Source organism: Phyllopteryx taeniolatus, chromosome 21 (genome assembly GCF_024500385.1).
Source record: "Phyllopteryx taeniolatus isolate TA_2022b chromosome 21, UOR_Ptae_1.2, whole genome shotgun sequence".
NCBI lineage: Eukaryota > Metazoa > Chordata > Actinopteri > Syngnathiformes > Syngnathidae > Phyllopteryx > Phyllopteryx taeniolatus.
The window spans coordinates 4398500-4412847 of record NC_084522.1 but is presented as its reverse complement, the minus strand read 5'-3'; the positions used below and the strand labels follow the sequence as shown (position 1 = coordinate 4412847).

At 44.7% G+C, this 14348-nt stretch overlaps 1 protein-coding gene across 1 annotated transcript; it reads left to right on the top strand.

Moving 5' to 3' along the window:
• Positions 1 to 10: 10 nt before the first annotated feature.
• snx27a (sorting nexin 27a) lies at positions 11 to 13574 on the top strand. The gene is made up of 13 exons (XM_061760661.1): positions 11 to 332; positions 4095 to 4320; positions 5583 to 5775; positions 5862 to 5926; positions 6407 to 6511; positions 6611 to 6689; positions 7211 to 7374; positions 7523 to 7612; positions 8044 to 8193; positions 8436 to 8564; positions 8692 to 8751; positions 8928 to 8976; positions 9706 to 13574. Exons 1-13 carry the CDS (start codon positions 13 to 15, stop codon positions 9774 to 9776), a joined length of 1701 nt encoding a protein of 566 aa, XP_061616645.1. The 5' UTR covers positions 11 to 12; the 3' UTR covers positions 9777 to 13574.
• Positions 13575 to 14348: the final 774 nt, after the last annotated feature.

The window sequence follows — 14348 nt, the reverse complement described above, 5'->3', positions numbered from 1 at the left end:
CCTGTGGAAAAGATGGCGGATGTAGAGAGCGATGAAACGCGGGCGGCTCTCCCTTCGGCATCCCACCACAACGGCCCGGTGGCGGCGACCGCACCGGCGGCGGGCACCGCGGGCCTCAGCCCGGCTACTGTGACGTCGGGTCCGCGGATGGTGCGGATAGTCAAGTCCGAGTCGGGCTACGGCTTCAACGTCCGCGGGCAGGTCAGCGAAGGCGGCCAGCTGCGGAGCATCAACGGGGAACTGTACGCTCCTCTCCAGCACGTCAGCGCCGTGCTGCCCGGCGGGGCTGCGGACCGGGCGGGCATCGCGAAGGGCGACCGGATCCTGGAGGTGTAAGTCGGCTTCGGCCCCCGCTAGCCACCGCTGCTAGCTCCGCGGTTAAACTGTTGCTTCTGTCGCCCCTGAGCGTTTATTAGCCTCCCGTCTTGGCGTGCGTCACTACCCGCGTTGCCAAAATACAAATGTGAGTCTTTGAAATAGCAACTTAAAAGCGTGTTTTTGGGCCATTTTGAACGCCAAGCGGCTTATATAAGTTGCACTACGGGCTGTGCATGTTGATTAGCTCGAGCCAAGAAGCTAGCCCAGGTAGCTAGCGTCTCGGCGAGACACCAACCCCCCCACCCACCGGGCTTTTTCTCCCATTCCTCGGCCGGGCCGCCCTCAACCGAGGCGGGCACCACAATTCAGCGGCAGGCTCCTCCACATTTCCCCGACATAATGACAAGTTTTAACCGCGGCAGTCTCGTGCACAATGGACCGCAGTGTTGCCCCTCGCGTCGCGCGCGTGTGTCAGCGACATCGCCTGACAGGCCAGCTAAACGCTCGGCGATGTTTTTTTGTTTTTGTTTTGTTTCCCCCCCCCCCGTCTTTTATTCGCATTTATACACATATAAACATTCATACTCAATGAGTCAGGCTTATGAGGTTATATGCGTGTTATATGTGTTTCTCCGCCCCAGTGTGTGCGTTTGGTGGACATTGGTCAAAACATTATGTAAAAGCTCAAATGACATCGACGAGCTTTGAAAGACAAACAATGCTTGCTGTTTGAATGGACGACTTTAGCAATATATATCGCATTCGTATTCGTAAAGCTGTTTGTAAATATTTCGTGACACAAGGGGCGCTAAATATTGGCATCAAAAGAGATTTGGTACTGGAGTGAATGGTGTTGCCGTTTTGTTTTGTTCTGTGAGAGCAATAACTCCCAAAACTCTCAAGCTGAATAATTAACATTATGTGCATTTTAACATAAATGAGTACACCCCCTTTTGAAGATTATTCAGTAAACACTGCAACAAATGTCTTTTTTCCATTTTTTTAAAGATTTTTTGGGACGATGATAAATGTAGAAAGTTTATTTTTGTGCGTGTGCATTGACAAATCTCCTTTTGGGGGGGATGCTAGAAATGACTAAAAATGCAAGCGAGAACTGCAAAGACGGAATGGATTGTAGTTTTCCCCGTGGAAGCATCACTTCGTCGCCAAGCTGCTGAATGAAACTTGTCGGTAAGCGATTTAAAGATGAGTTTGAGATTTGCGTGTGGCGCATGCAGCGGACACAAATGACCACAACTTCACCGGCCAATGTCAATTATGTGTCAAGTCATTGTAGTCTGGCCGTCAAATAGAAAGTAGCAGATCTTCACCCAGCCTAGCTCCTAAGTCATGGATGGGGAAACGTGGTGAGGGAGGGGGGGGGGGGGGGGTAATTATGTAAATTAGCCCCACAGATTTTCATAAATAGGCAATTTTTTTTTCTTACTTGATGGGTGGGCAGGCACTCCAGAGAACCAACTATTTATATACAAGCAATTAAAAAGTTAATTTTCCATAATATGTCCCCTAAAAGTCTGAAACTCAAGAGACATGCGAATGAAACCTTTGGGATTTGGGAAGGCTAAAATTAGACGAGGGGGGGGGGACTGTAACAAGCGTCATCTTTATTTGGCTAGCCATCAAAAATATCATAATTTTCAAGTGCTAAAAAAATAATAATAATGTTTTGGGCAGCGACCAAAGACGGTTGACGTCATGTGAAAATCCACGCGCTTTGGAATGTTGCGAAACAAATTGAATCCTTTTTTTTTTGCAAGTCAGCATTTTGTTGCGAGTGTGGGTTTGGTCCAATATCTGCTCTCATTTAGTCGTACTTTGAGGGAAATGTGATGTTGGAGTGTAGAAGCGGCTCTTGTCGGTGGATTATTTGACTTTTTAAACGAAAACACGTGTCGATTTGCGTTCCCGCTGTTGTTTGACATTTATTGATGCGCAGTGTACAGCAACGGAATGGATGAACTACTTTTCGTGTGGGGGCGACGCTGATTTAAAGTAACCCCAGTTTTACGTGTTATGCAAGTTCAAGTTCCTTTGACGTTTGAATTCAGTCTGCCCGATGGTCTCGTCAAAACCGCACTCGTTTCTTTTATAGACGATAGGAATTCGTGATAAACGTCGACTTTCCGTTTTCCCCCCGTGTCTTGCTTTTATTTCTGTAAGGCTGCTGTTAATGTGTCAATGTGACCTATTGCATTTAGTTGTAAAAAATACACGTCAAATAGTAAAAAATAATTTTTAAAAATCAGCCCGGCAGACGTTTTATCTTAATTTTCTGTTGTATTTCCAAAAAATCTGACCAATGTGACCCACAACATAGCAAAAGGGTTAATTAACATCTCTGCTGATTATATCCTACTGTTTTTTTCGGACTTTTTTGTTCCGGAAAAAGCTTGACTGAATTCCCATAAGTTTATTTTTTCTTTAAATTTACAGTTCCCCCCCCCCCCCCCCCCCCCCCCCCTCTTTAAATGAATTGTTATTGTTCGTGCTGAATTATGCCCCTTTTAGAATATGACCAAAATGTTTGCGAAATTACAGGTATAGACTTTTTTTTTTTTCTAATAAAATTATAACCCTTTTGTTATTTCAAAAAAAACAACAACAAAAAAACTTTTTTTCTTGCAAAATTATGTGTGAATTTATTTTCCTAAGAGCATAATTGCCCAAGTCAGACAAGAATAAATAACAAATTCAACAAACGAGAAGAGTCCAGTTGTCTCGACGCAACTTTTGCCGGTTATCTGTTTTGTCTGAGAATCTACACAGACGTAAAGAAAAAAACACAACATGCATCGGCAATTAAGCTATTAGGCTAACATCATTTTTTCACGTATTATTTCAAAACGATTTATTTTTATTGTAGGCCTATTGTTTATTACTACAAATTAATAACATTTTGTGTTGGCTCAGAGCATAATTGCAGAAGTCACTTTTACGTTACTGTCACAATATCAATAAAAAAAAATACCATTGTGCTTGCTAAAAAATTGTTTCTTGTTTTCCCAAAGTCTTAAACATGACTTATGCAATTATGCTATTAGGCTAACGGATAGCATCCTCTTTATAATAAAAAGAATGCAAGGACAAAAATCACAGCCGTAGAAGACGTTTTCTTCAAATTTTCTGTTCCATTTATGGAAATATTTGTAAATATTTGACCTGCAACATAACAAGAGCTGATACAGTGTCTCACCTCATTTCTTCCTACTGAATTTACCCTCCCTTCTTGAACTCGTTTTCTCCCGATGCTATAATTGAATCGTTCAAATTGATAGCTGACCTTTTTCAATCCGTAAAGGGAGAATGGCGGCGATTAATAAATAGCCAATTGGCACGTCACATACTCGCCGGCCGTCCCGCTGTTCCTCGTAGGCAGATTACCCGAGACACCCGACGCTGCTGCCATCTGGCCTCGGCAAAGCCAACCGGGCAGGTGTATGGCGGCACGATGAAGCAAGAGTGCCAGCTTAGGTATTCAGTTGATGACATTTGTCATTGAGGAGCCATTCTAAACTGTTTCGCAGGAGAATATTTCATTAAAAAAAATACACCACATCCGATTGCAGCCGATTAATGAATGAGAAGATACATATGAGAGAAAAAAAGACCAACTTTTGGGGTTAAAAAAAACGATTAATCGATTCAATCCATTAATCGCCCAGCCCAGCTATCACTGTAGATAAATACGTCTTCTTATCCAGACAGCATACAGCATGTGTGTTAGTTGACATCAACGCGCCGTGTCGTCCCTCCAGCAACGGCGTGAGCGTGGAGGGCGCCACCCACAAGCAGGTGGTGGACCTGATCCGCACGGGCGAGAAGGAGCTGGTCCTGGCCGTGCTGTCGGTCCCGCCGCAGGAGGCCGACGGCCTGGAGGGCGGCGACGACGTCCAGCCCAACTACGACTACGGCGACAAGCAGGCCGTGCCCATCTCCATCCCCACGTACAAGCACGTGGAGCAGCACTCCGAAAGGTTTGTGGTGAGTACCCAGTTTTTTTTTTTTTTTTTTTTTACAAAACAGTTTCATGCGGAAGCTGGTCACATAGTGTGCTTGTATTGCAGTACTTGTGCGGAAAGTGGTTGATTTTTGAAAAATGTTTCAAACGATTTTTGGAGCGAAGCGCCAAAGTGGTGATTGGGGTCCAAATTTGGGTCACGGGCAGCTAGTCAATGTAGGGCTGCAGCTATTGAATCGTTCGAGAATCCAGTATTCTCCTGATTTTTCCGTCGATTAATCGAGTAATCGGATCAAAACTGATTTTGCTTTACTCGATATAATAACAGCAGTCTCGGTCATTTTTTAACTTTTTCGGAAAACAAGGTTCAACAAGCAAGAAGTGTCCAGCTGCCTCGATTCAACTTTTGCAGATTACCATCACCTGGATGACTGAGAATCTGCACACACATAACAAAAAAACAAAAGACAGCACATTGCTATTTTTTATTGATATTCTGACTCCGTTAAAAAGAACTTTGCTATGACGCTAATAAGATGCATGTGAGGTGCAGGTTTTATTTTTGTCCAGTTTGGGTCACCATTTGGCTTCAACCTTTTTTTTTTTGTAATTCAATTATTCGAGTTATTCGATGAATCGTTGCAGCCCTGTCAGATTGTTTTGTTTTTAATGATGTTTTGAAAGGCAGAGGAAAAGTGAAATACCAAATTCCAGAGATTTTTTTTTTTCAATATACTGAATATATTTTTGTATTTTATATATTAAGTAACTGTATACTATACAATCTTTAGATTTTTCATAATTTCTATTTCAATTTATTTGGAATAGTTTTTTTTACATGCTTTTATCTCATTCCTCCTCAGTTCTGAAATAAATAAAAACGATTTAAATAATGCCAAATATATATTTCGATTTTTTTTAATATATATATTATTACAGTGTTTTAATATTTTTAAATGCATTTTCAATTTAATTTTAATACATGCAATTATCCGGTTCCTCATCAGTTCCCCAATAATATGCTCTAAAATAAATGTCGCAAATGCCTTTTTTTTTTTTTTTTTTTTAAGAACATTCTTGTGTTCTGACTGTCATCGTAAAAGTGGGTCATGACTTCATGATCATTGGGAAAATGTGGGTCCCACTTGAGAGCCAAACTGTGACTGAAATGTGGAACGACACGGGTCGGCTATTTTGAGTACTGCATGTATTTAGCAGACGCGTACAGCTTGGCGGAAACAAGGACGGATTGTGCCGGTTTTGACTCCGCGTTCCCCCTCTTCAGGTATACAACGTGTACATGTCGGGCCGGCAGCTGTGCTCCAAGCGCTACCGGGAGTTCGCCATCCTCCACCAGAACCTGAAGCGCGAGTTCTCCAACTTCAGCTTCCCCAAGCTGCCCGGCAAGTGGCCCTTCTCGCTGTCCGAGCAGCAGCTGGATGCCCGCCGCCGCGGACTGGAGGAATACCTGGAGCGAGGTGCGCGCATCGACGTTGAAATGCCCCGAGGATGCTCCTCTGATCGCCTTCTGACCTCCTCTTTCCCACTCTCTCAATCCTTCTAGTTTGTTCTGTAAGGGTGATCGGGGAGAGTGACATCATGCAGGAGTTTCTCTCGGAATCAGACGAGGTATACGACTTGTTCTGCATCTAATGAATCATGGATAACCATACAAAATCCTACCTGCGGGATGCAGTGAAGTTGCAGCGTTTGCAGTAATAACTGCGCACGAAATCCCACATGAACGCAAGGATTAGCGCTCCTCGTTGGCCTTGTTATCGCGCGTTTGTTCGGATCATGTGCCACGTCTCCCCTGTTAAAACGCGATGCAAAACGCCCCATCTTCTCCATTTAACACAGGGGTGGGCAAACGTTTGCAGTCGTGGGCAGCATTTGATTTTTTTGAAATGGTCAGGCAAGCCAGGTAATTGGTCGAAATACTTGATGGAACCGTAGTAAAATATGTAAGGAGAATGAATTGAGTGAAATCAAAAACTAATAATAATAATAAATACACTTTAACTAGCTGATTTTAGGAAAAAAGCTGCTCAGTGAATGCAACAGGTATTCAGTACCCCTAATTTAATAGCGATGCATTTGACGACGCAGAACTACAACGGCGTGACAGACGTGGAGCTGCGAGTGGCGCTGCCCGACAAGACCGCCATCTCCGTCAGGGTGCGCAAGAACAGCACCACGGACCAAGTTTACCAGGTTGGCCACCCCGCCGCTGCTGGAAGCCTCCAGTCATATTTTGGGGAATCGCAAAGTCCAATGCATGATTGTGATGATGCACAAATGCTCTCGTTGCAGGCGTTGGTGGTGAAGGTTGGAATGGACAGTATTATGGCCAGCTACTTTGCACTGTTCGAAGTGATCAATCACACATTTGGTGAGTATCTCGTTTCTAATTATTGAACTTTTTTTTTTGTTTTTTAATTATTATTATTTCTAAAAATAATAAGTGAAGGCGCGGCACGGTGGCCGACTGGTTAGAGCGTCAGCCTCACAGTTCTGAGGACCCGGGTTCAATCCCCGGCCCCGCCTGTGTGGAGTTTGCATGTTCTCCCCGTGCCTGCGTGGGTTTTCTCCGGGCACTCCGGTTTCCTCCCACATTCCAAAAACATGCATGAATTGGAGACTCTAAATTGCCCGTAGGCATGACTGTGAGTGCGAATGGTTGTTTGTTCCTATGTGCCCTGCGATTGGCTGGCAACCAGTTCAGGGTGTACCCCGCCTCCTGCCCGATGACAGCTGGGATAGGCTCCAGCACGCCCGCGACCCTAGTGAGGAGAAGCGGCTCAGAAAATGGATGGATGGAATAAGTGAAGGCTTTTTTTTTTTTTTTTTTTTTTTTACTGTAAGAAACCCATCGTTTAATTTTCTTCTCATCTTCTAACGTAAACGTTCCAGTGCGAAAGCTGGCGCCCAACGAGTTCCCGCACAAGCTTTACGTGCAGAACTACACTTCGGCCGTGCCGGGCACTTGCTTGTCGCTGCGCAAGTGGCTGTTCAGCTTCCAGGAGGAGGAGCTGCTCCGAGACAACCCGCTGGCGCTGCACTACTGCTTTCACCAGGTAAACCATTGGCGTCCACGTCGAGCCAGACTCGAGTTTTTGCCAGTGAAGCGGGAGGGAAAAAAAAAAAAAAGGAGAAAAAAAACCCCGAAATGGCAGCGCAAGCGCCTGAAACGATCTTTTATCTCTCCTCTCCGTTGCCATGTAGGCACTGGATGATGTGAAGAAGGGATTCATAAAAACAGAGGACAAATCCTACCAGCTGCAGAAGCTGGCAGAGCAGCGCAAGATGGCCACGGTCAGTCCCACAAACCCGTCTTTGTCCGGGGGTGGTGCTACTATACATACTAGAGCCTTTACTGGAAGTTCTCAAAGATGAACAGAAAAAGCATTTAGAATAAAACCGCCCGCGTGTTAGGAATAGTGATGAAACTGTGTCTCGTGTCAGAGCAGGCGAGCGTTTTTGTTTTCAGCTCTTAAGCGCGCCGCAAACGATTGGTTCGTTTGGAGAAGCGGTTCTCAAAAGCGGGGTAAATAAAAATCCATGACTCGTGCTGACCTTAGAATCGGATCAATTGAAAGCTCTGACCTGCCACCTTGGAAAAAGATTTCCCCCCCCCCCCCCCCAAAAAAAAAAAAAGTTTGAGAACCCGAGAGCGACACCCCAGAGCGCGTGCCAACCGGCCGACGTAGGTGTCATTGTGCACGTGTTTGCGTGTCGCCTGTCAGTACCTGAGCCAGCTGCGCTCGTGCGAGGGCTACAACGAGGTGGCTTTCCCGCACTGTTCCTGCGACTCCCGGAGGAAGGGCCACGTCGTGACGGCCATCGGCATCCATCACTTCAAGCTGCACGCCTGCACCGAGGACGGCACGCTGGAGGTGAGTGCTCCCATCGCGGTCCTGCTTTGTTCAAAACAAACACAAAAAGTTCTGCTCAATACTGTTTTTGGGTGCGTTCAACTACATTTACAATTTGTTGAAAAAGGGGGTTTGATGAGTTTCAATGGGATTAGAGCATTGAGAGGGGGATTTTAAGGCTTGAACGATAAAACGAGTTTTTTAAAAACATTTGAATTCCCTTATTATTATTGTTGTTGTTGTATTTTGTGCGGCTCTCTCAGAACCAGGTGATCGCATTTGAGTGGGGCGAGATGCAGCGCTGGGACACGGACGAGGAGGGCATGGCCTTCTGCTTCGAGTACGCCCGAGGGGAGAAGAAGCCTCGCTGGGTCAAGATCTTCACTCCATACGTGAGCGAAGACCCACTCATGCAATTGATTATTAACAAACCAGTTAGTTTAATTTGTCCCATGTGATCAAAGCAAAAAGAACAAAAAGATTTGTTCTTGTTTTTTTTTGTGTCTTCTTGCCGGGCAGTTCAACTACATGCACGAGTGCTTCGAGCGGGTCTTTTGTGAGCTCAAGTGGAGGAAGCAGGTAGGGACCACTCCTTTCCTCTTCCATTCGGGGGAAAGGGAAGCCATGTGACTCCCAAGTTCAAATGTCTAAATATGGCTGATCATTAGGCTTATCTTTGCAAACACGCTCAGCCAGAAAAGTCTTTTTTGTGTGTGTGTGTGTTTTGAATTAATTTTAGATTTCTTTGCGCTCAGGTTGAGGAAGAGGCTTCTGATAAAGACAACAAAAACTGCAGCAACAACGGTAAGCGCGCCAAACGCTAAACGACATTCTCACTAAGTTGCCAGCGGTACCAGTTGAGAACGTAAATGCTCAGTGGGCCGGATTAAAGAAGGCAGGCACTCTTCCGACCCGTGATTCCTTGCTTTGCCCAACACTTGATATTTGAATGAAGCTCTAGTGGTAAGCGTCGACGCCATGCTGCTGCCACCAACATGCTTTACTGTAGGTTGGGGCAAATGTGGCATGGTCCAGTGAAACCAAGGTTGAACTTTTGGGCCGTAATTGCCAAATGCATGTTTGGTGCAAAACCAACATGGTCGTCATACGTAGAGTGAAGGGCGGTGGTGGCAACATCTGGTTTTCCTCAGATGGAACCTATGACCTTAGGCAAGGTGGATGGAATGTTTATTTTTTTACTTCCGCTCTTAAATAGATATCGATTTTTTGTTTTGTTTTTTAACTCTAGAGTTGTACAGGTTATAGATCACATTAACAACACATTCACTGCCATTGACGGCTTTAGAAGTCAAATATCCATGTTAACTGGGAGGGCTGGCAGTGAATGAGTTTTAATGATGTAAAAAGTTTGGAAATTCTTTCTTTTCGGGCTTCTTATGTCAGTTCCTCCCCAGAGATTTGATCAGTTTGTAGAATTGCAAGCAAGGCGGATGGAATGCTCTCAAGGCCGTACGAGGATGTTTGGGTGCGACCGTGCGGCAAGGATGACATGTTCTCTGGTCCGTGTTGCAGAGTATCTGCCGCCTATGGAGACGCAGCAGAAGGGATGGCGCCACCTAGGGGGAGAGATCGCCACATCCTAAACAGACGCAAAGCCGCAAACCCGTCCCACACCGAACTGTTCCACTCGCATCGTCACACCCACCCCCGAGAGCGCGCCCGTCGATCACACCAGGTCTCGCGAGACGGGCAGACGCAGTCGGCACCCCCCGGCGAAAGATCAAACTGGGATTTTTTAAATTTTTTTTGCAGGAGGGGGCAGGAATATATGAATATGTCACACATTAAGCCAGGGATACGTACCAAGGCGAGCGATGAAGGGAAGCCTGCTTTCATTTCATTCCATCGGATCTCCATACTGTGTGTCTGTGAGACGCTTCCCCGGCATACGAGCCGCCAACACGTTCGTTGGGAGCACGTGCCGGAAACGGGACTTCGGAGGGCGGGCGATTTGATACGCTCGGCCTGGAGCGAGCCCACGGCCAACTCAGCAAAAGGGACAGTAAATGGACTAAGGGACGGCGGAGAGAAAAATAAATGGCGTGTTTTCGCTACCGAAAGATGCAAAGTCTGATGCTGGACACGAACAAAAAAGTTTTCTATTAGTGGGGTCTGTTTTTTGTTGTTTGCTGTTGTTTTTGTCCGAAAACACACGTGAGACAAAATGTAACTGTTCTAATTGTGTGTACGTTTAACAAGCCTTTTTTCCTGATCAAATATAGATTAATATAAGAGCTATAATAATTGATTTATTGGTTTAACCTCAATCGTATGGAAAGACTTTTGAGCATTTATTTGATAAACTTGATGTCCTGCTTACGGTCCATGTAGTAGTATGCTATTTTTCCTCACTATTTGGACAATTCAGCATCCTAGTAGAACAACTGTGTCTTACTAGTAACGTTTTTTCCATGACTAGTGCCCCTTTTGGCCTACTAGTGCACATTGAATCTTAGTGGTAAACTACTGTCCCGCACAACTGGGCTCAACTTTCACTTGTAAAGCGCTTTGCTAACTTAAAGGTACTCAAAGCACTTTAAACTAGTAGTCATGTGTCATGCACTAGTAGCCTCCAGGATTCTACTAGCACCAAAATGCCCCCTGAATAGTTTTGCCTCAGTTGTAACGTAGTTATCCAGAAAAGTCACACCATAGTGGAAAAATTGTTAAATGGAAGACAGTCGGTCGAGTGTGGTGAATTGTCTTACTAGTGAGGACCGAGAGCTTACTAGTACACAGATCTTAAGATAGATATGAAGCAAATCAAATCAATGCTCAAATGTCTCCGTTTGTTGTGTTCAGGCAAAACAGTGACGTGTTAGGTCCTGCAGTTCTCTAAATGGACAATAGAGGGCAGCAGGTGCCAGTGTGCGAATGTGACCCGCCGGGCCAGTGGCGAGTTGGTGGCAACATTAACCAGGAAGTGTGTACGAGCGTGTCTAACTAACTGGGCAGTGACAGCCTGCTGTCGCGTTCATTTGCCGCAGTATTAGTCGGTTTTTTTTTCTTCGAATTTTGTATTCTTTTTTTTTTTTTTTTAAGTACATCTTGCACTAACCTGAATAGTTGAGGTTATTCCACACGAAAGGGCTGGATGTCATGGTTCAGCCAACTTTGTGAGTGCAGGTTTGACCACTTTGTCGATTTGTTGGGTGAGTGATGACGAAAGAGGTGTTGTGTATGATTGTTGATATCTTTTTATTTATTTATTTTGTTTTTTTTTGGGGGGGGGGGGGGGCATGGCACATTTCTCTTGGTTTTCTGTCGCTTGACAACATTGCAATGTGCGTCGGCGTCAGGATTATGTTTTGCAGCCTCTGAACACGAGCACCTGTGACTTGGCAGCCTTGGAATTGCTTGTTTTGCTGTTAAAGTGGCCCGGCGTGAACTCAACTGCAGAGGACCACGCGTACATTCGGGGCGAGGAGCTTAGAATTGGATTCTCTACTACAGCTTCAGTATATTGAATGGTGCTCGGTTGCGTTTGTCTGTAAACGTCAGCTTTACAGATGCCACATCTACCCTGCAGGGCTTGTGCTGACGACGTCTGCCGCGACTCACGTTGCTCTCAGATCGGATCATGGTGGTTTATTTCCTTCAAGGGCAATTGGGAGGCATTTATTTGAGAGCAAGCAGAGCGGCGGCCTCCATTTGAGGAGATACGTTCATTTAGAAGATGGATGAACCCTTTTTCTTTTTTTTCCTTTCCCCCTTTTTTTTTGATCTTGTGCCGAGAGACCGAGCGCGGTTGCTTGTCTGCGCCCTCCCCCTTCTCTTCAGGTTGCGATGTGGTTGCCACGGCAGCACCATCGCCGACTCCACACGCCGCTGTTTTCTCTTTCCGTCCTGGCAAATTGGCTCAATCCTCCCACGTGATGGAGACCCGGCTTTTTGTGAATGTCACCGTGTTCGGTTGCTTGCGAGCGGAGGGAGATGACATGAATGTTAAAGAGCACGCCTGATATCGTGTGCCAAGATAGCGAGAGCATTTCCTCAAAAAACAAAAATAAATGCCTAAATAGAAGCCACAACTCAATTAGTTGCTGAGTGCGTCATCCTAAAATGGACGCCTGAGTTCTCCCATCTGAAAAGAGAAGATAGTATGTGGCAGCATGGTAGAATTGCGTTTGGCACGTCTGCGTCACAGTTCTCAAGTTTGGGGTTTGAATTTGTTTTCCCGCTTCCTCCCACTTTCCAAAAACACGCTTTGAAGACTAAATTGTCAACCGGTGCAAATGTGAGTGTGAACGGTCGTTTGTCTCTCTCGTAAACGAGTTCCCGCCCTACGAAAACCGAAGATGATCTTCCGGAGACCATCTGCAGTTGCGTCAAGCCCGGGCCACTATTTTTTTTTTCTTTTTGTTCGTAAATGCGAACTTTGCGTCTTTGTTTGTAGCAGTTGCTTGTTACTAACCAATAATCGAAGTGTAATGATGAGCGAACACACAGTTGGAACTCTGTTGCTAACCAAAACAGCAGCACCTACTGAGGTAAATTAGTTCTTTTGATGAATTCAAACGAGACATATCGCATGTTGTGAACGAGTTCCTCATGCGCAGTATTAAGGATGATTTTACGTGATGCGGAGACGCTTAGCGTCCTATCTGTCGCTCCACCATGTTGTTTTTCTTCTTTTTCTCCATAATAGTCCACTTAATTCTTTTTCGAAGTCCGGTTTCACTCGACATGGAGCGCACGTCATATATTATTGAGAAAATGGCCTCTCTCCACGCTCAGCTAAGTAAACAAACTCAACCAGTGCCACTGTTTGCAGTGAAGTGGTTATTTTGAGTCTGTATTTGTCACAGAGCGCTCGGCTTTGTTTGCGCTGTGACTCATATTCATTTCACCATTGTTTGTTTTAATTCCCCCGTGCAAGCGCTGCAGTTTTCGCGTGTGTGTATTCTGCCATCAGGCCGTGACTGAAAGAAAAAAAAAAACAAAGAAAAGTGTTTATTTAAGAGGAGAAGGCGACTTTTGTCGAGCCGTGACGTCATCTGCGAATGTAAGTGCTGTTATTTTGTTGTTGTTGTTGGTTTGTTTTGTTTTTACGTTACCTTCGTGTGCGAGCGTTTCGTCAACCTGTAAATAGTCATTCTGGCGGAGAGAGAGAAAAAAACAAAGCACTCACTTTTGTCCGACCGTTTTATTTATTGACGATGAATTATTGTGAACAATGCTTTTAGAAGCACATGCCGACGACTAAGGACCTCAGTTCACACCTCACAGGCTGTAAAATAGAATTTGTTTTTATCTATAAAAAGAAAAAAAATAAAATAAAGCCAACAAATGGTTTACCAATCAACGACGACGTGTCAAGATGGACTATTGTAGAGTAATAAATTGTAACAGCATTTTAAATAAAGTTATATATTGGGGAATGTGTTGGTGATGGGTGTGTGTTGTCTTTGCAGCTTCGGGGGAACTTTTAATAACTTTACAATGCAAAATTTGGGCTAGTTATAGTTCACTTCTAGAGTGACAGATCTTGAACATTTGAACTGAATTTTTATATATGCAAAGCGATTGTTTTTTGGATGGATTTTCACAGCTTTTTAAGGTTAATATAATTACTGTACAGTACCGAAAACGTATAAATATTGAATAAGATGCCGTAAAAAGCCCATGTGTACAAAATATTGAACATTTAAAGACACTGTAAAATGAATTCACGCTTGTTTCTAAATACATTATAGATTTTTTTAAAGGTAATTCTTGAAAATATACAAAGACTGAAAATTATGTAGTACACAATTGTGGAGATATAGCAAACTTTTTCACCACTTAATTTTCCTTTTTTTTTTGGAAGCGTGGCTAAATCGGTGTCGAGTGACTCACTTCATCGCTATATCAAGTGCTTCTTCACATCAGCGGTTATCCAGCGCATTTGCGATGTGCAGTTAGCTCGCTAGCTATGCCTACACCCTGAAACTACATCATCTCTTCAGATAGTCTGCTGCCGTGGCCACTTTAGAGCGCCACGTTGTTGGCCATAAGTGCGCGCACTCACTCACGCTGAGAAAGCTGGAAGAGTGAGGGGGGTCGAGGGGGATCAATTAAAAGTCAGACTTGACAGCCAGAATGTGGACCCGGGCTTTGGTCGGCATAGCCACTTTAGAGCGCCCCGTTGTTGGCTACGAGTGTGTGCATATCAC

Excerpts from the sequence above, each read along its gene's own strand:
- snx27a (XM_061760661.1), top strand. The coding sequence starts at position 13 with ATGGCGGATGTAGAGAGCGATGAAACGCGGGCGGCTCTCCCTTCGGCA. Across the intron at positions 6,690-7,210 it reads AGTGATCAATCACACATTTG|TGCGAAAGCTGGCGCCCAAC; the intron begins GTGAGTATCTCG and ends TAAACGTTCCAG. Across the intron at positions 7,613-8,043 it reads AGCAGCGCAAGATGGCCACG|TACCTGAGCCAGCTGCGCTC; the intron begins GTCAGTCCCACA and ends GTCGCCTGTCAG.